Source organism: Gavialis gangeticus, unplaced genomic scaffold, assembly GCF_001723915.1.
Source record: "Gavialis gangeticus isolate Ggan-Ray unplaced genomic scaffold, GavGan_comp1, whole genome shotgun sequence".
Taxonomy (NCBI): domain Eukaryota; kingdom Metazoa; phylum Chordata; order Crocodylia; family Gavialidae; genus Gavialis; species Gavialis gangeticus.
In genome coordinates, this window is record NW_017728980.1 from 11,726,826 (window position 1) to 11,752,061 (window position 25,236).

General features: G+C 49.0%; 1 protein-coding gene across 1 annotated transcript in view; it reads right to left on the reverse strand.

The window, feature by feature from the left end:
* GRIK4 (glutamate ionotropic receptor kainate type subunit 4) overlaps positions 1-25,236 on the reverse strand; it is a 236,848-nt gene that overhangs the window by 30,400 nt on the left and 181,212 nt on the right. Inside the window, 3 exon segments of the mRNA XM_019510059.1 lie at positions 11,191-11,394; positions 12,638-12,745; positions 24,789-24,893. Of these exon segments, the coding sequence (XP_019365604.1) occupies positions 11,191-11,394; positions 12,638-12,745; positions 24,789-24,893 (417 nt within the window).

The window sequence follows — 25,236 nt, forward strand, 5'->3', positions numbered from 1 at the left end:
CCAGGTGATAACAGTAGTAAGGTTGCTATCCTTCTGTGGCCTCAGCCACCATTCAAAACGCACAACTCCACAAATGCCGTTGGTGGCATCAAGCAAATTAGATTAAAATAAATTAATAAATAACCCTTCTTCCATTTTTATAATTCGGTATCACACTAAAGGAGCTTTATGTTAAATAACATATTTATTATTAGACCTTCCTTTAATGGCTTGAACTGCTGTTTGTCAAATGAGGCTTGCGCGGCTCTCTTGCACATGTATTGCTTGCTCTTTCCTACATGTATACGGCTGTTATTTTCAGAGTAAGCAGTGACAATTGTGCAAGGGGGGAAGAAAACCAGCTTGTACTTTCCACCCCTGATTTCCACCAGGGCCACACAGCAGCCAGTGCACTATCATGACTTGAAGAGCCAATAAAATATGCAGCTTATCTCTCCGGATCCATGCCCTACTTGTAAATGCACCGTGAGATGGCAAATTCGCATGTGCGTCTCTCTCTGCATGCTGCCTGAACCTGCTGCTGTTGCAGGATTTTCTTAAGAATAACTGGATTAATCATCTTCTGGCAGAGGCTCTCAGAAATCTTTCCCCATTTAAAGTCATGCAGCGAAAGGGCTGTAAAATGTAGGACCTGCTGCAAGAGCAAAAACAAAGTGTTGGTTTATTGGAGCTCTATTTTATTACCTGCAGGAAGGGAGGAAAAAGGGCTAGCAGAGCAGCAAAAATCTGCCCAACAGTAAGTAAGGTGCATGGGTCAAGGAGAAAGCGGTATTTCACATTCTGGGCAGGAGAGGTTTATTGGAGAAAGCGGTGCCGGATTCTGTAAGCGTTAGGAGGGAGCTATAGGTGATTCTTAAAGATGCCGAGACTGGAATTAGAAGCCAGGGGAAATTCCTATCTATCCAGCCATCTACCTATGGTGGTTTAAAAGGCATCTATAACCACAGTCTGGCAGGGTGGTTGGGCATGGGAGTAAACACCCCCCCAAGTGCTAAACACCCCTGGGGTATAACTATTAGATTTGACCCATCTAAGCGCCATTGTATTGAAGGGATTCTGTGAATAGGGAAAGCCCCAGACGGGCTACACTCAACTTGCCTACACGTAGAAGGATTTGCTGAGATAGCAACACCGGGGAGAGCTGTACCTGAAAAGCTCCCTAATGAAGATGCAGCTTTTACAACAAGCCAGTTCTTGCGTGGTATAGCTTAAAGCAAATAATACCGAAATGAAGATACACTAGCAAAGGAACAGTAAATCCTGCATTATTGGCAAGTGGTTGGACTGGAAAACTCTCAAGGTCCTTCCCATGCTATGGTAAACAGGTGATCGCTTAAGAGACCACCTCTCAGGTGCCAGTTGGGCTAGTCCTCTGTCTTCAGGTCCGTCTTCACCTTCCCTTTTCTATCTGCCTAGCTTCTGTGCACCCAGCCCTTTCCCCTGCCCCCAATGCAGTGTTTTTTTCCTGTTTCAGCTCCTCTGTGAGCCATTTGGATCCTAGGCGTGGATATGCTCCACAGTCGAGTGCACTGGCTGATGCAAGCTCTTGCCAAGCCCGGCTAGAGCCAGCACCAAGGATTCGGGGACACGCCTGGAAACTCAACAGCCACCCAGTGCAGACAACTGGACATGGAGCAGCAGCATGCTTTTCAAGGACAGGGTGAGGCTGGGAAGGGTCCTGGGGGAGAGGGGAAGGAGGAGGTCTGAAGAGAGCACACGGAGGCATCACTCAGCCATCAAGCTGGTTCCTCTATCTGAATCCAGGGGCAGTGCCTTGGAGGAGGAGAAGGAGGAGGAGGAGGAGTGCTGTTATGCCACCTGTCCATGTCCTAGAAGCAAGCCCTGGGTGGGAGCTGTTAGGCAGAAGATAGTGGCAGTCGTGGGAACTGAAAGGCAGCCTGAGTTCAGCAGCTAACTAGGTGAGGAAAGCAGGAGCCTTAGCACAGAGTCAGGGCTTGGCCCGGAGGTCAGATGTGGGGAAGGTCACTCCCCGGGGCAGCCCCCTGAGAGGAGAGGCACTACACCAGCGCGGCAGCAGTCAGGAGCAATATTGCAAGACTTTGTTCCAAGGTTACTGAGCCTCGGTGTCACTGAAAATCCGACTTACAGCACTGGATCCTGAGAAGGCTTAGGTAAATTTCAAGAAACTCTGCCTGAGACTAGAGATAGGAGAGACTATTATTTTTAAATATCCAGCTTTTGCGATGAAGAAAGAAAACCCATGCCCGCACTGACAGCCGCTACAAAGCCATTACATATGTCCTTTCTTCTGCCTTTAAGCCCTGAGCATGCCAACTCCTAGGGTTTGTTTGTTTTTTTTTATTTCTCCTGGCCCAGGATGGATTTCAACTCAGTCGAAAGCTACCTGCCCACCACAGCCTGGAGGAGCAGCGCTGAAGTCAAGGGGTCAGACACATTACTCAGGTGGTTTAAAGGGGCATCGCTGCACTGATGCCCAAGGACCAGGGCCGAAGGGAAAGAAAGCACCCGGGTTTAGTCGGAGGAGGGTACACGCCATGCTGCCCTTGTGGGAACCTGCTAAGAAACAAGTCCCACCCGCTCCCTCCCTCTCGGCATGCACTGCTTGCTAAAAAACACTGCCAGGTCATTGTTTCCATTGTGCTCTGCGCCACGGGCAGGCTCCTGGGTATGACAGGTGGCCACCCACTTCTTCAGCCAGTGTCAGGGAGCTCTTGCTTTCCTCCTGAGACTTCAGTATTGTCCTACTGGCACCTGCTCCAGCAGGCAGGCATGACAGCAGCCTCCTGCCGATGCCTGATCTGGTGCAAATCCATCTTCCCTTCTTCCTTGTTAAGCCAAACCTCAGTGCAGCACCAAACCTTGGCCTTCATTTCTTTATGGTGCCGTACCTGGGGCTCTCTCTCTGTCTCTCAAAACAGTGAGAAGTCATGCAGGTTAAGAGCTGGGTGATGACGCCCCTAAATTTGATCTGCGAGCCACATGTGTTCATAGCCTCTGCCTGAATGCCACTGCCTCATGCTTGTGACTTTTGCTTCAAAATGGCCAGGAGAGATGGGCCTTTCCCACCGTGGCTCACTGAGGTTGCATCTCTTAGTAACAATGGGAGCTTTGCCAATGCAAATGCTCAACACCCATTCCTCACTCAAGCGCAGGTAGAAGGCATCACTGAGGTTTCATCATGCCAGATCTGGGGAAGGTGCATCACTTCCTCACTGCTTTTGAAACCTGCCCGAGTTCAAGCGTTGGGCAGGAAGGGAACAGGGTAGAGCCAGACGCTATTACGTGCCCCCTTATTCTTCCAATTGTGTGCTGCGCTCGCACAATCAAGGCGAACACTAAATCAACTAAAAATAAAAAAGCCAGCGCATTATGGGAGCACAGCCTGATGCTTCTAGAGCAGACAACAGCTTAAATGACAACAAAACTCTAGCTGGATCTGAGGAGCCCCGGGTGGAAGGATGTCTGCAATGAAATGTATGACCTGCCGTGGCTAGCACTGCTGCTAAGCGCAGTCGCTGCCTGCGCTCTGCGTGCCCATGCTGGAATATGTCGATGCTGCAGCTGAGCACGAAATTAACTGTTGAGCCTGTGCCTGGGTGCTGAGAAGGAGGCACAATTAAACAGATTTAAGAAGTAAAAGGCGAGGCCTTTCCATCTGGAGAGCAAAGCTGCCTTCCCCAGTGCCAGCCTGACTGCAGATGCTGGCAGAGCTCGTCCTGATGCTGAGGGTGACGAGCGGTGAGCGATGTCAAGCGGCGGCTTAATGAGGAGGGTCCCCGTGAGAGTAATCCCCATGGCTCTCGGTACCATCAGGGAGGCGATCCCTGCCCTGGCCCCTCAGCGGCTTCCCCCTCAGCCATCAAAACTAAACAGGGAGAAGTTCAGGCACTCAGCAGATCTGAGCAAACTCTTGTGTGAATTCAGCGCTGGCAAAACAAGCCCCAAAAGCAGGCCTTGAAACAGGACTGGGGGTCCAAAAAATTACAGATTTGGCTGCAAGCAACACCCCCAAATGCTGCCCATTTCTATAACACAAGCTTTTTGCCCAGCAGGCCAGATGGACAGTGCCCAGTCTGTCCGTGGGCTGGACCCAGCCAGTGGTCCCAATCCGGCACTCAGGGTGGGTGTTGCAAGGAGCAGCCTGGCCCTGACCTAGCCATGCAGGGGAAGGGGGCTTGGCTCAGCTCCAGCCCAGCTGCTCAGGATGATGGGGAAGAGCCCATCCTATGGGACAAAGAAGGTGTCACCTGGCCCCAAACCAGCTGCACGGGTGAGGGAAAGGAGGAGGAGGAGGTGTGGCTCAGCCTTGATCTGACCATATGGGGGCAAGGCGACATGGCCTAGCTCTGACCCGCTGAGCAAAGCTCGGGAATTTGGCAGCGGGTCAGGGTGGCAGTATTAGCAAGCCAACATCTAATGCCCCACAAAACACCTGATTTGGTTTCCCCACATTGCCCAGTCCCAGCTGCTTCTGCTGGCTCCTGTTCTTCCTTTAACTCTCCAGGGGGGCATCTTGGCAGAAGCAGCTGACAGGTATCGTCTGTGGGCACTCCTGCCTCGGCTTTGCTCAGAAACCCGGGAGCCCCCAAACGCCTTCGTTCCCCTAAGGTTGTTTTGCAACGGGCAGGAAAAACCAGGAGCTGGACATTCATCCATGGGGACCAGGAGTGTGACCCACCAGAGCCATTTTACATGGAGACCCCTTGACACCAGCAATCGCTTCCAAGGTGGGCTGAATCCTAACCGCTGACTCCAGATGAAAACATGCCACATCCCTCCAAGCATCTGCTAAGTCTTTCACCTGAAACGAGGCACCCGAGTTCTCCCAACTCCTGCTGACATCAATGGGAGCTGATAGTGCTTCAGACCTTCAAGGAGGTGGTCCGGACCTTGCCAAGTCAGGCCTTTAAACAGCAGCTAGACTAGCAAGCAATGAGACATCCCAGAAGCTTTAATCTTTCTTGAAGAAAGACTGATGCTAATGTAGCCCTGGCCACAATTATGCATGCAGAACAGAGTGGGAGCAGAGCAAGGGGAGTTCTGGAGACCAGTAATAAGAAATGCCTCTGCTGGAAAAAGACTGCTGCAAATGGTCTGCATTATCCTGCCAAATGCTTGCTGCTCCTGTATCAACAGGCAACACTCTTCTGGCCTTCCTCTCCCTCTCTCTTTGCCCCACCATCCTCCATCTCATCTCCTTCTTTGGCTTGAACGTCAGCCAGATCTGCCAGTACAATGGCATACAGCTCTCCTCTCCCAGTACACCCACCAAACTACTTCTCTAGCTGAAACCCTGCACCAACAGCCCACTTCACTGCAAACTAACATGAAAAGCTGATACCAAGTTCAGGTCAGGGCTTAGGCTGCATGACCTCCTTCCCCAGCCTTTAAATAGCTTCTTTCCCAGCTCGCTCCCCTTTGCACTCACATTTCCTTCCTCCCCGCCTTTTAAGCAAAATTTGTGCTGGCCGAAGGTTAGACCTGGAAGATTAGAGCCACCCAGCTTGCCACAGAACAGGCAGCTGCCAAACGCCAAGCCCCTGAGAAGCAGAACGAGCCTTTATCTAGAAGGCACACTCTCGAACACTGCAGCTCACAAGAGGAGGGAGGGAAATTGCTTTTGTAGCTGTCCCTCTTCCAAGCAAGGCATTTTAATGTACTTCATGACGCACTGCTCGCATTAGGTCAGAGCAGCCATGGGGGACTGGACCTTGCAACCCCATGCTCTCACGTGCTACCCTCTCCCCTGCAGGAGCCAGCCAGTGTCCCCATGCGATTCACTCTGGTACGCGCATTCTCCAGTCTTGTTCACACCATGGTACCGTGCAATGTCCCAACCAGGATCTGGGATCCACTGGAGTGGGTTCTGTGCAACCCCGCTGGGAGACACAGATGCTATTTGTAACAGCTAACCCTAAAGCATCCAAAGAGCTGTTATTTCACCTATTACTAGACATTTTAGAGACATGACTGAAGTGATACCTACAGACTACTATCAGTTGATGGAGAGCAGCCGCTGACAGCCCGATTGGGTGTGCAGGTGCTCTGCACAGGAACTTGTTTGTCTTATTGTTATCTGCCCCAACCCAACCACTCCATTAACTTGTTGCATCTTCTTGTTAGCCTATTGTATGTGCTACTCCATGTCTCTACAGCCTCTGATGCACCAGTGCTTTTGCTCTTGACCGGGGCCTTTTGGGATTCGTGTACTACAGTACAAAAAAGAAGAGCCTGATGAATGCTAGGGGATGGTAGTTATAGCTATGCTGCAGCATAGTTCCCTACTGAGTGGGTTGCACAGTAAAAAAAAAATCTCTTAGCTCCATAGCCTAGCCTTGCACTTTGGGAAGACAAGGACTGCAAGACAGGTGGTTTTGACAGCTGTTGGGAAAGACTCTCTCCAAACCACCTCTGCTCCTTAGAGCTGTAGCAGCAAGGGAGTTAATCACTGAAGTTTCATCACAAGTGGATGCCCAGACACTATGAAGACACATTGAGCATAGCCAGAAACTCACGACCAAAGGCAGCAAAGCCAGTTGTATCAGAATAAAGAAGAAGCTGTCACATTGCCTTGAAAATACATTTATTGGCTTGTATCAAGCTGGCGAATACATTCCAGCTTGAGGATGAGCAAGCAAGAGAAAACCATGAGGGACTCAAAGTGAGAAACAATATTGTAAAGGGAAAAAGAGAGACATAATTCTTTCAGCCCATCCCTATTGTCCCTGAAGGCTGCGTCACCGAATAATACGAAATGTGGAAGATTTGCTGTTCTTTCATGTTTCCTCATTACAGTTAGTGCTTGTCCAAGGCACCAGTCAAACTGCTGGAGTCTGAAACTTTCTCTCTAGCTCCATGGCAGGTTTGGCAGGGAGAGGGGTCACAACGCTATCCAATGAGGGGCTCCACTTCTGAACCCACCTCCAAGGAGGAGAGAGGAGCTTGGCCTTCCCGACTCGTTCACTGCTCGATTCACAAAGGGCCCAATTAACATTGTGATTTCAGCCAAGATTTGGCCTGAGCTTTCCAAATCTGTTTCCCCCTGAAGCCAAAGTCCCATTAGACGGTAACAACTTTGGGTGTTTGCTGACCCAAACCAGCTGCTGACCTAGAAGTGAAGCAATCTATAGCCCTTTCACTCATCCCCAGGGCCATCCAATCCTGGCGTGTGTTCACTCTTAATTAGCTCTGCGCGCAGGTCGATAAGATATGCACTTGTGTATTTGGGTCAACAACAAATTTGTATTTATATAGCATCTCTTTTCAATCATATTATATAGCACAATTAGCTGTAATAGAATTTCCAGCACTTAAGAATAAATCAATGGCTGGTTAATTTAGAAGCAATAAAATAAAATACGTTTTTTCCCCCCCAAACAACCCATAGTCGCTTTATGGGGAATCAGTGCCCCAGGACGGGTTATCAAGACCAAAACTGTGACAGGGTAATAATACAGGCCTAGATAATTCTACGTCCTTTCTAGTTATGCAGACAAAGAGCACGGTAATCACATTTCATGTCTTTGACTATTAACTGATCAGGGTCAGAAAGGAATCACCCTTTAACAATAGCATAGCATTGCCTAAGCAATCCAGTGCATTGCCTTCGGCTGCAGCTCTATGTGCTAGCCATGGTTGTAGGGTGGCAAGCCAAACTGATGCATACATCAGCGACCAGTGAAGAGATAGCTCTGGGATTTACAGTGGACAATAAGCTGAATATGGGCCAGCAGTGTGCCCTTGTTGCCAAGAAAGCTATCAGGATACCGGGCTGCATTAGCAGGAGCGTTGCCAACAGATCAAGAGAAGTGATTATTCCCCTCTATTCAGCTCTGGTGAGGCCGCAACGGGCTCAAATTGTAGGAGGGGAAGTATAGGTTAGATATTAGGAAAAACTTTCTTACTAGGAGGAAAGGAAAGCACTAGAGCAGGTTACCCAGAGAGGTGGTGGACTCTCCATCCTTGGAGCACCTCACCCCTTGTGCCCCTACCTCCAATTCCAGAATCCTTCTGTGGCAGGGCATGGGGCATCATAATCAGAGGGCAGTCTCATATCTGCGGCCCACTCTCAGCTCGATAAAAGGACTGTAAGGCTCTGCTATATCACTCAAACCCTTTATCCAGTGTGCAGGGACCCCAGGAGTCTGATATCTGAGCTCTATGTTCTTACTACTATTTATTTACAGGTGCTGAAGCCCCCTCTTCACCTACCAGACCAACAAAGATACTCCTTCATTGGCATTGCTGCATGGCTAGTGATGAAGTGGATGCAAAAGCATTTGCAGGAGTAGGGCTTTGTTTTTTGAGTGCCCCAGAAAGTTTGCAGATGTTGGAACAGGGATCAGGTCAGTGAGAAGCAGCTGTCATATAAAGCAGGGAGTTTTGCAATTGTATTCACCATGCAGAAGTGCATGTTTTATTTAAAAGAGACAGAAAAAAACCAAACAAACCAAAAACCACCCAGTTGCATGCACATAAATGACTAAAGTCTAATTCAGTAAGAAACCTAAGCTCGGGTGCTTCCCTGAATATTAATGAGATGCAAACCCTGGTGCTTCTGAGAAATGAGCCTCAGTTTTGCTAAGTGGCTCTTCCAACACTTCTTCTGAACAGAGATTAAGTGTTGGGCTGGGAGACTTCAGCTCTTTTGGAAGTGAGTGGTAGCCAAGTAGCAGGCAATGGTGGTTGTCTCCAGATTACAGACATCACTGTAGCTGTCCCAGCAAACTCTTTAGAGCAGGCACAATTTAGACAGGAGCAATGAGCTTCAAGCCAGAATATCTGGGTGAACAGCTACAGCCTTTGTAATGCCAAAGAGGAGACTAGACAATAATTAATTATATCTTGTGGGTGTTTAGTTTTTTCCACCCCTCATTCTCAACATGCTTTCCAAAGCAGGTCAGAATCATTAGCTCCATTTAGTAGAGGAAGAAACTGAGGCACAGAGACAAAGAGTGACTTGCCCACCATCGTCAGCAGCCCCAAAGCAAAACTGGGAACAGAATTTAACTCTTCAGAGTCCAGCACAGTGCTCCATATGGACTGCAGCCCCTGCCTTGCACTGCATGCTCAGAAAGGTCCTTCTTGTCTTTAAACATTTATGAAAGATTGTGTCTGCAGAGAGGTGTGTCTCAGGGCTGGGCTGGTGGCAGCAAACCCCAGATTATTCATGAGATGTTCTTATTATTGGTTTCTCATGAACAGTAAGTATTATATTATAGGGAACAATCCTGCCCTGCCTGGGAGGGTGGAGGTGACAGAGTCTGATCTAAAGTGCACTGTAGCCATCTGAAAGTCTCTTGCCAACTCCAGTGGCCTACGGCAAACATGTCACACGAGTTTTTTTGTCTTCCCCAGTTTGTACCTGGGTCTTTCTCAGTTCTCTCCAACAGTCTTGCTCAAACAGGAGCAAACACCTTCTGAACAAGGTTAAGCAAGGTATGAAACCCCTGTTTCTCCATGGAGCTGAGGTTAAAACACTTATCTCTGCAAAAAAAATAAGATAAAAAAATCAGCAGCTACCATTTATACTGTCAAGGTTAGTAGGCCAAAAATTTGATGGCTTGTTTCTTCTCTTTGCTTGCAGAGATCACATGCTGCTTTGTGTGCGTTCCTCTTCTCTACCCCAAAGAAATAATGCAGATTGGTTTTTATGTGCAGTCCCACATGTATAAAAACTATGCCAACAGCCCAGAGCATTTGCAAACAAACTGAAAGACAAAGAAATAAAGAGGGGGCCAGGATCTCAGCTGGTGTCAGTAGGCAGAGCCCCATGGGGAGATGAAGTCCAAGGGACAGGGTGCTGGCCTGGGATGTGGGAGTCTCCAGTTCAATTCCTTCCTTTGCCATAAACATCCCATGTGACCTTGAGCAAGTTTCTCCATGCCTCAAGGTAATGGTACTTCCCTACCATTGGGAAAATAATATGTTGAGGATTATGAGGTGCTCAGATGCTATAGTGATGCGGATGTGTCAGAATTATAGGTAGATTAACTTTAATGCTGATTCACACCTGCTGAGGCGCTGCAATCTGGTTCTCTCATACACCCCTATAATAACAAGGAAGTACACAAACTGAACAGCAAACAAATATTGGTTGCAATAACATCTATCTTCATAATTTGCCCTTGCATAGCTCATTTCAATAAGGACCCTAAAGCTGTTTTACAAACCACATTTAAGCCTCAGGATCCTTCAGAAAGTATTATTTTCCCATTCGTCTCATAGGCCCGTTGAAGAACGGAGATGTGATGTGGCCTGCCTAAGCTCACATGTACAGCAAGTCTCTGGCTAACCTAGAAACTGAGCCCAGCTGACCTGGCTGTCAGTCTCTGAGCACTGCTGACACCACTTTTAAGCACAGCTGGGTACAGGGCCCAAGAACCCGAGGCTCTGTCCCACTCCAAGCACTTTAAATCATCTACTACTACTTCTAGTATTAGAGTTTTCCCTTGAATCTGCTTTTTATTTTCAGTTCCGTTATTCTGCAAGAAGGGCCTACTTCCTCTTGGAAAAATAGCTCATTTCCACCAAGAGCTTTCCAGCCCCAAGCCTGAAGTTTTCATGTTTGCCCCAAAATTGCTTTGATAGGAACAATTCCCCCCCACTTCCCCCACAATTTCCATATGGGGAGTTGTCCTTTTCCAAACAACTCTCCACAAGTGTCAGCTCTCAGTCCCCTGCGGCAGCCACCTTGCCGGACCCAGGGCTAGAACCCAAGAGCCCGAACTCCTGCTCTGCTACCAACATTGTCTCTGGGTCCGTCTACGGTAGCAATGACCTACTGTGCAGTAGTGTTGGTGGGCACTAACTACGATGTGATGCAACTGTGCGGTAGTAATGACCTACTGTGCAGTAGCTCGTGGCTACTGAGCAGTAGCATCTGAAAAAAAGAAAAAGCATGCAGGGATGCTACTGTGCAGTAACACCTGTTACTGCGCAATCATGTAGTACTTGGGTAGGCAAGTACTAAATGACCACACAGTCACAACTGCACAGTCCGCTGCTCATGTAGAAGCGGTCACAGTGAACTAAACACGTGCTTAGAAATCTGGAAATACTTTCAATGCAGCTTTTCACATCAGCTTCATATATGCTAAATAAAAACACAGTCCCTGTCATGTTAGAAACCCTTATAGGTATTGGGGGTCTTTCGTGTTGAGTTACTGCACTGTGATCAAGGTTAAAAACCACCGATGTCTCACTTACCCGGGCAATCAGCTCCCCCACCATGCCAGTCCAGGTGCCGTTAGCCTCGGGCACGCCATACACCCCATCCCCAACGAGGTGGATCTTGTAGTTGAAGCGGAGGATCTCTGCCAGCTCCTTCAGCATGTCCACACAAAAGCCTTCATAGCGATCATTTCCCTCCAGCTCCTGGTGGTTCCACTTCAGCATTAAGTAAGGGTTTTCCTGCATCGAAACTGGGCAGCTGTCATTCCCATCTTAACCGTGGAATCCCAACAGCACTGAATACAGCATGACTCGGAGAGCAGGGGACACGACGGGGGTTTACCGGGGAGTAAATGACCAGGGCAATGGCCAGATTTTAGTCCTGCTCCATTCCCCGTCGAGAAGGGAGGTACACGGGGGACTGAAAGTCTACTTCAGACACCGACTGGGGATTTCACTTGCAATTACAAAATCCCAAGGGAGCAGAAAGCTAATGTATGCAGTTCCACACCAGCAATCCTTGGATGAAATCTATAGACATGACTGATCTAACCTGACATAAGGAGTATTCTGGAGGGCCAGCCATCCTGAACTGGAAAAATGGTCTATTCCAATGCTTTTTAAGAACAGGTTAGAGAAACATGCGATTAGGATGGTTTAGAGAATGATGATCCTGCCTTGAGTAGGAGGTTGGAACAGATGACCTCCCGAGGTCCCTGCCAGCCCTGCTTTTTTATGATTCCTGAACCTGGCATAACTTAGAGCAGCCTTGGGGCTGTTCTCAATGTTACTGAGGGCATCAAATTGGCTCCCATCTGCCCTGGACTGGAGGGTGGGCAGAAAGGTAACAAAAAAGTTACCTCCACTCTGATCTGTGCCTCATGTAGAGCATAGCTCAGCTGGCCCCAGGGAACTGACCCCAGGGGTGTGCAACTGAAAAGGGACACTGGCAAAAAAAAAAAAGTGGCATGGTGGAGACAATTCTCAGGGTCTAGGCTATACCTATTCTCAGGGTCTAGGAAGGGAGATGGGCAGCACAGGGGCTTTATGGGGTGAGGACCCTGGTACCTGCACATGCACAATTCCAGGTCATGACAACTGTCTCCATCTTATTCATGTTCAGTAATTTTATGGATTGAAGGGACAACCATTCCTCCCCACCTACCAGCTGTATACAGAACAAGAACATCATTCAGAGATGAATTTAAAAATGCAACATATCCCACCACAGTCGTCTCTCCCCAGCTGCTTCTGAACTCATCAAATATCATTTCCATATGAAACATCAACTTGAGTTTAATTATACTGTCATGAATTGTCCTCAGTGCTGTAATTAGAGATTTGATCGTCTGTTCTTTATGAAATCAGTGTGCAATGCTGCATGCTAGGGGCAGAGGGGGTGGAAGAAGGGAATAATATATTGGCTGACTGACACCCCTAGACACCAGGCTGAAAAGGAGCTGTAGGTGACCCTCTCACTTACCAGGATGGTCGTGACAATGAGGGTGGTGTTGAACAGACTATCAGAGATGTTGGAAGAGAAGATTCTGTTGTCCATGGTGAGTCCTTCAGAAACATGCCAGTGGCCAATCTGTAGAGGTAAACAGCAGAATAATGAACTTTACAGTGCAAATTACTGTATGCACCCGCCATATGGCTCCGGTGACTGACAACCATCAGGCCAGCCCTGGAAAAGGTATTTATTAATGCTCCATTACCTTTACAAGGTACCCCACTAACATTACAGCAGGCAGATTAATCCACTGATACACAACCTTGGCACACCCCACCCGCACTACGACACTAAAACGTGTCCCTACTCAGAATACTCTCTTCTTGCTCCTGGCATCTGTACTGAGATTGTGGCCAAAGGCCTGAATTGTAAGAGATGCAAGGAAGAGCTTCTCAGGGGCAGGCCCTGTGGCACCTGGTAAACCAGCATCCTAACATGCTCCCAGCACGTCACCTAAATGTGCCCATCCTTCTCAGTGGTCCTCTCTTCACCAGCAGCTGCAAAGACCTTCCTGTCTCACCAGGGCCATGTTGCTATGGACCCCCTGTATCTGAGGCCAAAGCCATAACGGCAGGACCACCCGTAACCTATTTCAGGGCTGGCCAACTTGTGGCACAAGCGGTACAGGCAGCCTCTGCAAGTGGCACACAGCAGATCAGGGAGGGGAAAAGCAGCACGGCAGCAGATAGGGTTGGAAGCATAAAGTAAAGCAGCAGATCGGGAAGGGAGAACAGGGCTGGGAGCAGAAAGCAGAGCAGCAGATCAGACAGGGGAAGGAGAGAGGAAGGGCAGTTGGGGACAATGCAAGGCTGATTTGTGGCACAGGGTTGGCCTATTTAACGAACAGAGACTAAACTTCGTCTTTGCTTTCCAAAGAAGATGTGCTTTTACTATGGGATAACTAATGCATCTCATCCATCCTGCTGTAAACATTTTGTGCCCACAAGGCAGTGCTGTTTTTATCACGAGGTAGGTGGGTGAGGTCAGCACTATATCCTGGTCTGACCACAGCCTATCCAGATGTACACTCCTGCCTTGCCTTGCCCTGCATGTGTGCCCATGTGAATGCACAGGCATTTTCTGCCATGAAAACCCAGCTGCAGTGAATTTCTGGAAGCGCTCCCATGTATCAAGCGAGCAGGACTCCTGCTTTTACCTTTCACTTGCTGTGAAACTGGGACATGCAATTCAACCTCTCAGCTCACTCGTGTGCAGGCATCACAGGCTTTTATTGACCTCAAAGGAGCATCAACATCCTTAAGTATAAAGTACTCAGAGGTCTTTTGGGTAAAGGCTCCTAATAGGAAGTATTACAAATACCCTGGCCCCCAAATTATCAGCAATCAGAGCCTAGTGGCATGGTGCTGACAGTCATGCTTTCTAACCCCTACTGTGCAGCTTCACCTTAATAACATGCTCTGAAACTAAACCACTCTCCCAGCAGCACTGCACAGCTATTCATCTCCCCTACTCCTTCTATCAGCAATGCCTGGAGATTAATTAACCCCCAAAACTATAGCACTTGGGATCAGCAGCCCCACCAATTCCACACTGAGACTAATCCACCCTATCCACACATCTGTGTCATTACCTTAAAACTAATTTACCCCGTCCAATGTCATGGAACGGGGACATAACTCCTACCTGACGCTGTGACATGGAGATGAATTCCCCCTGAGTGCAGGAGAACACCACGATTCAACTGAGAGGCAACATAACAGGCAGCAGGGTCTCACCCGCTACACCCCAGGGCTCTGGTGCAGCATCTGTTTCCTGCTGCAAAGCTCCCCGTGAGGCCCCAGACCTCTGAAAGCCACTGGCTGACCGCGGAGCATGTCCCGGGGATCCCCAAAGTGAGTCGTCTCACCCAGGCAGATAGATCGTGATGCCAACCTGCTTGGATGTCTGCAAGGGACCCTTTGTTGCCGCCGTACCAAAGCGAATCAGTTCCACAGTGCTCTGGTACTGACACAGGCAGCCTCAGACGCTATAGTTCAGAGGCAGGTTTATCCTTTTGCACTGCCACGGTTGTCAGAGCAGTAGGAATAAATCGATTTCTCTTTCCTCAAAGCGTAATCTTATTACGGCTGAGGAGGTGGAAGGCAGGCGATGTGAAGCCTAGGCCAGATCCTCACCCGATGTAAACTGGCACATCACCAACCAACCTTCCCAGCCGAGCATTCAGCGGCTCTTTTTGCCAGCCCTTTTCCTCCAGCACAGGGAGGGAGACAGCTGTCCCAGTAACTTCACGTTCGCTTCTCAGCGCGGAGGCTGGATGCAAATGCCGTCTGAAAGAGCAGCCATGCCGCCATACTGACGAAGGCCGGGGCAGCTCGTGGAGCTGGGAACAGGGACACAAGCTCCTTCCTCCCTCTGGGCTGCAGCTCTGAATGCTGACTGGCCTCAAACCTCAGGCATCCATTAGCCTGTTTGAAACACGCTGCCTCCCCACACTACTTCCCATGTCCCTAGCGCGCTGGGCAATGCAAAAGGGCTGGGAAGTACTAAGAACCAGGATGGCTCATTTGCAGGGAGGGAAGAGATGGAAGGAGACCCACAGGACGTCTCTGGGGTGGAGAAGGAATATTTCCTCTGAGACCACATCTACATAGTGAACTTACTGCAGCCAGTAGCATCCCCTTCAGGCAGCTGCGCTGCCTCTGAAACCACAAGCAGTGTAGCTGTGTCTGTGTGGTGCTTCAGGCAGGATAATTAATGTGCGGGCAGGCTAACTGGCCTGTCACTCAGCTGCACCAATTACCTTACTCCAAGTATTTCACAGATGCTGCTACACCGCTTCTGACTTCAGAGGCCGAGCAGCAGGCTGGAGGGCGCTGCTGCCAGACACGGCGAGTTTAGCACGTAGGCCGTGGGCTCCACGTGCCTTTCTCTTCTCATCCCTGGAGGTGGCACGTCGAGCTGGGAGAAGAAGGTGCCCTGCCGTGGCGGCGCGTGGCTTGGCTGCACTGGCTCTGTGGGCGTTCTCCTTGTTCTGCAGGTAATACGGGGAAAGTTCAGCCTCCGGGGCTATCAATCTGGCACCTTTCACAACATTAAAACTGCTGTGGTAAAAAGCACTTGTCACATAAGGATCTTGGAGTACTTTGCAAACATCAACTTATCACGGCTTGCAATCCTGCTATGAGGCACCAAAGGGTTATTAGCCTCGTCTGACAAATGGGGAGACTGAGGCAAAGTGACTGATGGCACGAGCTGGCAGCAGAGCCCAGGAGTCCCGACAGCTAGACTTTGTCCATCTCTATTAGACGACTCGCTGCGGTTTAACCAAAATCAATCTGGTTGCATCTGTCTATGCAACCTGCTCCTATGGACGGAGATTTTGGTGGTTTGAAATTGTGCCTTGGCTTAGTTCTGCTCTCTCCCTCCAGGGTAGATCCTACTCCAAAGCCAGGGGAGGTGCGCTTTACTTCCAGGGATACAGGATCAAATCCTTTAAGTACAATTTAGATTGTCTACAGAGGGGCTAGATCCGTGTAACTGGATAGATTTTAGCTACTCCGGTCTAAGCAAGTCCGTAAGCCTGGCTATAGCTACTAAACAACATTTCTTCTCCCTTCATTGCTTCTCTTGGGCTGCAGTCAGTCACAAGTAACATCCCTTTTTAGATCTCATAACCAGAGATTAGTGACAGATTAACTTTAATTTTAACAGCCTCACTCTTTTCAGAGTCCTCCCTCTCCTGCTGGCTCAACGAGACTAATTGCCTCCTCCTCCTCCTCCTGCAGCATGGCAGAGGATTTGACCCTTCTTGTAAGAGAGTGCTAAGGCTAAACACTTCAATGTGCCAGGGTTATTTTCCACCCATGCTGAGCGCCGCCTCCAACTCAAGACTGACCCCCTTGACGATATGGTAATGGCGTTAATCGAGTCCCCACGAGGCTTGGTGTTTCTGAAGTTTAATGTGTCAGAAAATGACTAGGCTTCTCAGATCTTCCCTCCTGCAAATGCAGGTGCCAAGGTGATTTTAATCATCTCCATTTCTCTACGTAAAGCACTGTCAAACACTTCACAAGACAATCAAACAGACTATCCAGAACTGGGTAAGATTGCTCTGTTACGGCTCTGAGTGGAGTAGGGGTCTGGAGATTTTGGGGAGGGACTGAGGGCTCTCTACAAATACCCCAGGGGCAGCAAGCAGAGAGAGGAGAGCTCTTTAAGGACAATAGTGACATAAGAACAAACAGGTATAAACCAAGTGGAAATTATAAAGGCACCAGAGTCTTGAGAGTCTGGAACAGACCTCCAACAAAAGTCCTGGGGTCAGGAAAACTACCCGGTTTAAATGGAGCTCGATACCTTTCTGAACTGGATTCCCTGAACTGGTTGACTGTGACAACAGGGTCCGCGCGGAGGAAGGAGTTCGCTTCCAGGCATATGGTCCACAGTTTTATTCTTTGTCCAATTCTGCCGACTCCTCCGATGATGTTGGGCAACTCGCTCAATCTTTCTTTGCCTTGGTTTCTCATCTGTTGAACACGGCTAACGACAAATCCTGCATCTGCCCCACTGTCATCTCTTTGGGTCTTCGATGATCTCTGCTACATCGTATGCAGCCTAAACAGCCGTGGGGCTCTGCTGGGCTTCGCAGGACTCCCGAGAGCCCCCGCGCACTGCCCGAACACTGACAGAAATAAAGCCTATCCCAACACAGCAGTTGCGCCTCTAATGAGCAAGAGAGCAGCATTGCCCGCATCGTTTCTCTACCTCCTTCGGCAGACGAAGTCTCTCAAATTAGCCGTTCCACAAAGGAGTTATTGGAATTTGTGACACTTAAAGATTTCTCATCGCCGTGGAAAATTACTGCCGGCTAACATGACAGGCACGTGGCGCTTCAGTCCCACTCCTTCCCTCTGCCAGACTCCCCTGGTTCAGGAAGGACAGCGCTAACGATGGCAGGGCTTCCCAGCTCCTTCTCACACAAGGTGAGAAAACGCAGCTCAAACGAATGATTTAATGAGGTCTTTTCTGCACAGCTTCCCGCAGGTCCACCTGGCTGCCGGTGGCGGGAAGAAGGGTCATCAGGAGATGACTCTGTGCCTGCTGTCTCCACTGCTGGCCCTGCATATGGATGCCTTGAAACTACCAGGCGCCCCTCGTCCCAGCGACTACGACGGGGTTCCTTTGGGCCCGGCTGCGGGAGTCTTGTCCTAGGGTCTGCCTTCCCCACCCCCAGCTCTGCTCATCCCCAGGAAAGAGAGAGGAGAAATGCAATTACTTCTTGGTCAGCTTGCATGCAAAGATCCTTGTCGAGGCTGGGAAGGGGATGGTTCTGGTAGGAGACATAATTAGGCACTCAGCAAAAGGCTCCTTTATCAGCCCAAGGAGAAGGGGATTAGAATCTCGGGCAACAATTTAAGAGGCAGCCGCAGGAATCCTGCCACACGCCTGAAGATTTTGAAGGACGTGGGAAGATCGCAGGCTGCAGAGCAGCGAGACGGAGCCGACGCATGGAGGGGCTGGCACCGAACCTGCAGAGAGTCGCCGACAACCTCCGCTCTTGGACATGCCCAGTCTGCTCCATTGCCTGCAGGCAAGCACCAGAGCTTGTCCGGAAAGGACCTAATCCTGCGAGGCACCGAGTACTGTCACCCTTATAACAAGGAGGCAAAGGCGTTGCAGGACATTTGCAATAGTCCTTGAATCCTCACCAGGAGTTGGGGGAATGGACAGAGCTTAGGGCAAGACCGGTGTGGGTCCCACTGGGCCTGATTAACCATTGACATGCTAATGGGATGAGGGCTGCAGACGATCTCTGCTCTATCAGTTGGTTGCTCATTAGGATTTCATGAGCACGTCAATGATGCACACCCTACCTTACTCCATGTTAAGGCCTTATAGCTTGTAAGTGGCTAATTAAACACACTCCTGGCATTGAGGCAGTGTGTCGCTAGAGCACATAAATGCAGCAAAGTTTCCTCCCTGGTGAGCCTAACCCCTGCCTTCAGCCTTCCCCTATTCTCCCTTTCCTTCTGAGTGATGATCACCACCACACCCCTCCCTTCAATCCTCCCCTTTTCAAACCTGCCAAATCCCAGTGCCCTCGGTTTAATGCAAATCACTCATCAAAACCCTCAGAGAGATGCTACAGCACGTTTTAAAGCCAAACCGGAAAGAGAGAAAAGAAAGAAAAATTTACAAACTCAGCCCTTGTCAGATCTCCGGATCACAGGCATGTTAATGAGTTTAGGCCTTATCAGGCATCCTGTGAACGCAAAGCGACTCTCACACGGCTGGGGAAAAATTTCCACTCGTTAAACTAAATAAGGAAACACATTCAGCACATTACATAAATATATTAAAAATTAAACACTTAGAGCCCTGGCGCCCCTGCCCATAAGCAACGATGAGTTTGAAAATCTAAGTGTCTCTAATTTGTTTGCCGGGTGCGATCTGGATCTGCTTCAACATTCGGTGAATTTTCTATCAAAGTTGATGAGCGAGATGCCCCTGTGGCTTCAAGAGCTGGGGAAAGGCGAGGGGAGGAGGGGGAAAGGGAGAGACAGACACAGGCAGAGAGCACAAGCCCGTTAAGAAGGCAGGAAAGGTGCTTCAAAAAGCAATCTGCCAAAATCAGCAAATTTGACCCTGGGGAACAGCTCATCTTGAGGATACCCGTGTCTGCCCCCGCTGGGTCAGGTGGATTTAGCTGAACGGTTTCTAACAATTTATTTTCATAACAGCAGCAGCAACACAGCAAGTTCTCCCAGGCTGGCCGGCAATGAGGAAGACCGGGGAAATAATCAATGATGCATAAGTGCTTTCCTAGGCTCCAGCTCTGTGCTCCCGCTGGAAGTCCTTGGGAGTGGGAGGGCAGCCTCAGCACGGCTTCTGGGCCGTTGGCCAAGGGTGCAGACACCTGGATGGGACCAGACAGGAACCTGCTTGCCCCTCGGGCTCCCTGGTTGTGGGGTTGCAGGTACACCACTGAGGCTGGAGGGGAAGGTCTGGAACACGGGTGGTGGGAGAAGATGCGTTTCAAGGGAGCAGGGTGGGATGTCCCAAGGATGAGGTGAGGCCAGAGTCTACCTGGGCAGTCTGCAATGGCCCCATCTCACCTCAAGAACAACCTGACAGCTGGGTGGGAAGCTCAGGTAAGGGCTCGCTGCTGCAACCTTAATGGAGAGTCCAAGTGGAGGAATTGGGCTGTTAGCAGCCGTGTGCGCAACGGCCTCCGTTTGATGGGCTTTTGACAGGGAAGGGCTTAGGCCACCAAACGCTCCAGCCATACGGCAGACTCGCATCAGCAGGGATTCCCCCATCTTCCACTGACGAGTGTAATCTGGAGTCATTTATCATCTCTCCATCTGGTGGGATGTGGATATAGCTGGACTCCAATGGGAGCTCCTGGGCACCTCTAAAAAAAAAAAAAAAAAAAAAGCCCAGGCTGCTTATTGAGGAGCCTAAGGTGCATCTCTTGTGTTAGAAAAAAATGTTGCTTTCTCTCACTGTGGATTGTCCCTGCACAGACCAGGCAAGAATGCATGGGTTCTTCAAAGTCCCTGGTGGGATCTGTCATGAAGCTCATTCACCTCATGCCCATTTGAAAATCCAGCGGTGATGCTTAAGTGGGATGGTTTGGGGGAAATCTCACACCATGTTTGCTTCTTGTCATTAAGTGACTGCCTTTGGAAACTCTCATTTGCCCTCCTGAATGTGGTCTACAGATCTGGTACCACCAGTAAGGGTTTGTGAGATAGCAGAACCAGGAAATACTCAATAGCCCCTGGGAAAGTTTGCAGGCCATTACAGGGCAAAAATACCAAGCTAAAATGCTTTTCTCCTTGCCAATCAAGCCAGACTGATGCAGTCCCAATGAAACAAAAACAAGGGCACTTATACGGACACTTGGGATTGTACTGAAGTGTGCTGAAATACTATCATTTGCATATGAGTGCTAAGTGGACTTTGCATGAACCACATTATTGGACCGTTTACCAGGTTTGCTCAACAAATAGAAAGCTCTTGGAAAACCGTTCTGCCTCCAAATATTAAAGCTAGTCCCCTGCCAATGGTAAAAACTTTATCATTTCTGTCATACAGGCAAGGAGCTGGAACACAACAGCAAAGCTAGCAGGGATTTCTATGCAATCATCCCGCACCATGGAGTTTTTAGCAAAACACAGGTACAAGAGGATCTTTCAATTTTTTTTCCTGGTACACGAAACATCACATTTAAAATGTGTTAAAAAATACAGCAGTCCTGGAGTGCCTTAAAGCCATCTCTCTCCCTGGCTCCTGCATAAGGGCTGCTCTCAGGAGTGCAGATGGGCTTGAATCCGTCACTTTTCCTCGCAACAAGCAGGGTCCGGGAGACGATGCAAATGGGTGCTGATACTATGAGGGATCTTGCCGCGTGGAAAATGACATCCAGTTTCCTTGCTCATTCAGAGGGAGCTGAAGGTGGTGTCAAGGCAGACCTGTCACTTGACAGGTAAAAATTGGCAGGCAACACTTAAACCAGGACTAAAACTGGCTCCCGCAGCAACAGAAAAAGACGTCCTGATGCCGAGGTCCCAGGCAGAGATGAGGCGAGATGCAACCATCGGGGAAAGGGGTTATCTCAGAGAAAAATCGCTGATGAGAGATTAGCACAGGTCAAGAACCCAGACCGTGGCTCCTTCATTTATTTCATAAAACAGGTTCGCTTTCCGCTGTAAAATATCACCTTCTTGCTCATGCTTCCTTCCATCATCAGCTAATGTCCAACTTGGTATAAGAGGGCTCGACTCCAGCAGTTCCTTTACCCTGCTGGACTATAGCCCCTTGTCTCTCTCCTGGCTGCCTCCACTATTACCCATCTTTTTGTTCGATCCTGTCATTATGGGAACTTTTTTCCTCTGCAGCTTCTGCCATGAGGCTCAGGCTTCTTCTGCAATCTCTCCCTCTCATTGCAAGAGATGGGGCACTTAATGCAATGGGCCAGGGATCTGGAAATCCCCCCTAAAGAGCCTGGTCAGGAAAGACATCAGGCCTGATGAAGAATGCCTTGCATTTGAAAGCTTGTCTAACTTTACCCCAACCAGTTGGTTCAATAAAAGTTATCACCCACAGAAATCCTTGAGGGTGATATCACGAGGGTATAACATCAGCATGATATAATGAGGAGACGCACTCCTGCCCCATTCATTGCCCTACCTCTTTCTGTCAAAGTTGAGATGACAGGCCTATCGACGCAGGATCAGAATACATACGAGCGGAAAACAGCAGGTCTGAATAACTGGTTCAGCCACTAATTGACCAAGGGGGAGTTTCCCGCTCTGCTGCCAAACCAGCATGTCCATAATGAGAACCGAAGAGACCTGCTGAAGCACAGCACTGAAGCAGAACTGCTGGATAGTCAAAGCACAGCAATACTCACCATCACCGCTGGGAGCATCAAACATATCACTCCACTAGCCCTACATCTTTCAGTGCAACCAGAGTCCTTAGGAAGCCACTCGGGAAGGATTCTCACTGGCCAGTCTTCCCTTCCTAGGGGGCCATTAGTAGAAGCGTGGGGTTTTTATCAATCAAAAGCCAGCCTGGTGCTGCATGAGAAGGAGCAGGGACTCTTATGGGAGCACATGAAAGCAAACAGCAGTTGAGTGAGGGAAACAGCGTGACGACAGCAGAGAAAATAGCAATGCAATGAGGGCTCCGGTGCCATTGCAAAAGAGAGAACAAAGGGCAGGCAGGTGCCAGCACCATAGTGCGAGACAATAGAGATCAAGCAGGTGCCAAGGACAAATTGCTCTGGCTTTTCTCTGCTTAAGAGCTTGCGGAGTCTGCAGGCAGCTTGGGCATGGTACAAATTTGGTGATTCAATCCAAAACACATCCCATCCCTACAACAGCCTTGTAACCTGGAGTGATAAAGGGCTTCAGGAAGAGAAGGTAACCAAGATGGATGAGTGCTAAAGGGGTTCTGGATACTGCTGGGTCAGTCCTGCCAGGAGCCTCCCCAAATGCCCTAACCAGCCTTTGCTCAGGATGAAGAGAGACTCCTTTTGCTCTGCATTTGCTTGCTTACCTACAGCATCGCCCTAATGGGAGAGGATCTGCCTCCTGTCAGCTTGCCCCTGTGTGGAAACATTTCTAAACTACCCTGTCTGGGTGCTCAGGCAGATTCACTCACAGGCATGGATCTGCAGCTCCTCTAAACTTCAAGGGAACTGCAGGTGCTCAGCACTTCTGAACATCAGTCTACTTGTTTCAGTGCCCAATTCAGATTTAGAAACCAGAACACATCAGGCAGTCACAGCACTGAGAAGCAAACTAGCCCTTACACAGTGAAGTGGCAATAGCAGGGGCATAGTATCTGGGCCCTGCTGTATCACTGACCCTGGAATCAGCAGAAAATACCGTTGGAAAAGGGGACAGAGAATAAGGAACGTAATACATTAATAGCAGGTGGGGGATCAGCAAGCACTCAAGGGGAAAGAGACCAAGAGGAATGGGAGGGGAGTAAAGGGAAGGATTAGACCTGGCCAGGACTGGGAATGCCCATTACATGGGAACCTCTGACACTGGTGATTCTTTCCTGCTGCAAATTGGACGAAAAGACCAAATTCTGACATTTCCCCCAAAACTCAACTGCAAAACATCCTGTTTCAGTTGGGGCCCTTGAAACATTTTGTTTCTCCTTTACTGCTCTGATGCACTTAATTGAATATGAAATATTTATACAGAAAAAAAATATACATTCATGTTCAATATTATAGAAAACCTAATATTTTAATAGTCTATAAGCGTCCCAATGAAACATTTTTGCACTGTCCAGAAGATTATGAGGAATGAGAGAGGTTCCTGGGAAATGTTTCAATTCTGAGAAAAGTGCATTTTTCAATGGGAAACTCCTTCTATCAGCTCTAATAATAATAAATGAAACATTTCTGCATAGGTTTTAACCTGCACCCTGTATCCTAACTCTGCAAGACTGGCTCTGCTTTTATTTCGGCTGTGGTGAAAATCAGGAGTAAATCCATGGACGTTAGCAGTATAACCAGGATGAGAATCCAGGCCAGAAAATTCCGACTGGATTGACAAGAAATGGGAAATGGGTCTTTTAAATTAAGGTGATGGAGGATTTTTCTTGACAGCTGTGTGGAATCCTGTCAGAGATTAAATCGTGCCAATTTGATACCTGCCATTCTCCATAAATCATGGAAAATACTTTTATTTTTATAAAATGCTTAATAGAAGCCTGTTGTTTCCCATGTGTAAGAGGGTCCCTTGCCCCATTTTGTTGCCCCGGCTGCCGTTTGCCCTCGATGCAGGTGGAATGAGAATGGTGTGGAGTTATGTCCTTCACTGATTTATGCCCGCTGAGGACCTAACCCATGAAAGCTGCTACATTTAAATGAAATCTGGTATTTTAGGATACAAGAGCTTAAAGGAAGAAGCAATGCAAAAATAATTTCCTTGCGCATAGAGGATGGGGTGGTTGGTATGGATTTAACAACAGGGCATGAATTTAAATTGATTAAGGCCTTGTCTACAAGGGAAGAGTGCATTGATAGAAGCTAAAGTATGAATTTAAACTGACAGAGCCATTCTAGTCGGACTCCTTCTCTGGTAGAAGAGCGCCAATTTTGATTAAGCCTCCGTCATTTGGGAAGTGGCTAGACTCAAACTAAAATAATCCTACTCTTCAGCTGAAGCAAACATGGCTGCACAGAGGTTTGAATCAGTTTAACTAAAGCAGAACACATTTGTAATGCAGACAGCCCTGTGTGTCTGCAGCCAGTGAAAGGGTTGTAGGCACTGAATGCTGTCCCCTAGGAAAGGGGGCTGCTATGTCTGCTGCTGAAGCTGGACAGACTCCGATCTGGTTGGAGAGATGGTCCTTGAAGGAGAATTTGAAATGCCTGGGGATGCTCCCAAGTTAGGGGAGCAAGCGATTGCTTCCTTCCAACCCATGCACAGTGTGAGCTGCAGTTAAAGCCACACTGCTTGTTCCTTGTGAAGGACCTAATCCTGCCAGGCAGGGAACTGCCAGGTACTCTCAGCTCCCACTGAGGTCAGGGGGTTGGAGTCTGGGCTCAGCACCACCCAGGCAGGATCTCAGCTGCCAGCAGGAACAGCCCTAAGCAGCAGGCTTGCAGGGTCCCAAACAGCCTTACCTGTCTGAAGCCACTGCGTGTGTACTGCAGGATTTTCAGGGCATAGTTTGACCGCTGACCTTTGCTGTTGAATTCGATGTGGCCGGTGAGACCTTCCAATTCTACCTGTCCAAGAGAGAGTGAGTTACAGCGCCAATTGACATGGCCTTAAGCAGACTCTCCCAACTGCTGCTGCTTACTTTGTTAGCAAGCGCAGGGCTGTGGAGTGCCTGACATTTACCCTCTCACTAAAGCCGTGGGGAAGGAGCATGAGTAGTATTTTCACATAAGGATTTTAATGGCCTTTGTCATCTGCCTGGAGCAAGGGGCCAGAGGAGAGCACTGTTAAGCTGCAAGGAGTTTCCTTTCCCACGGAGCCTCTCTTCCCTCCTTCATCACCCCCCCCCCCCCCATGCCCAAAACCCCCCCTTCCCCCCACAGCTGCCCCTGGCCCAGCTGCAGAACTAAG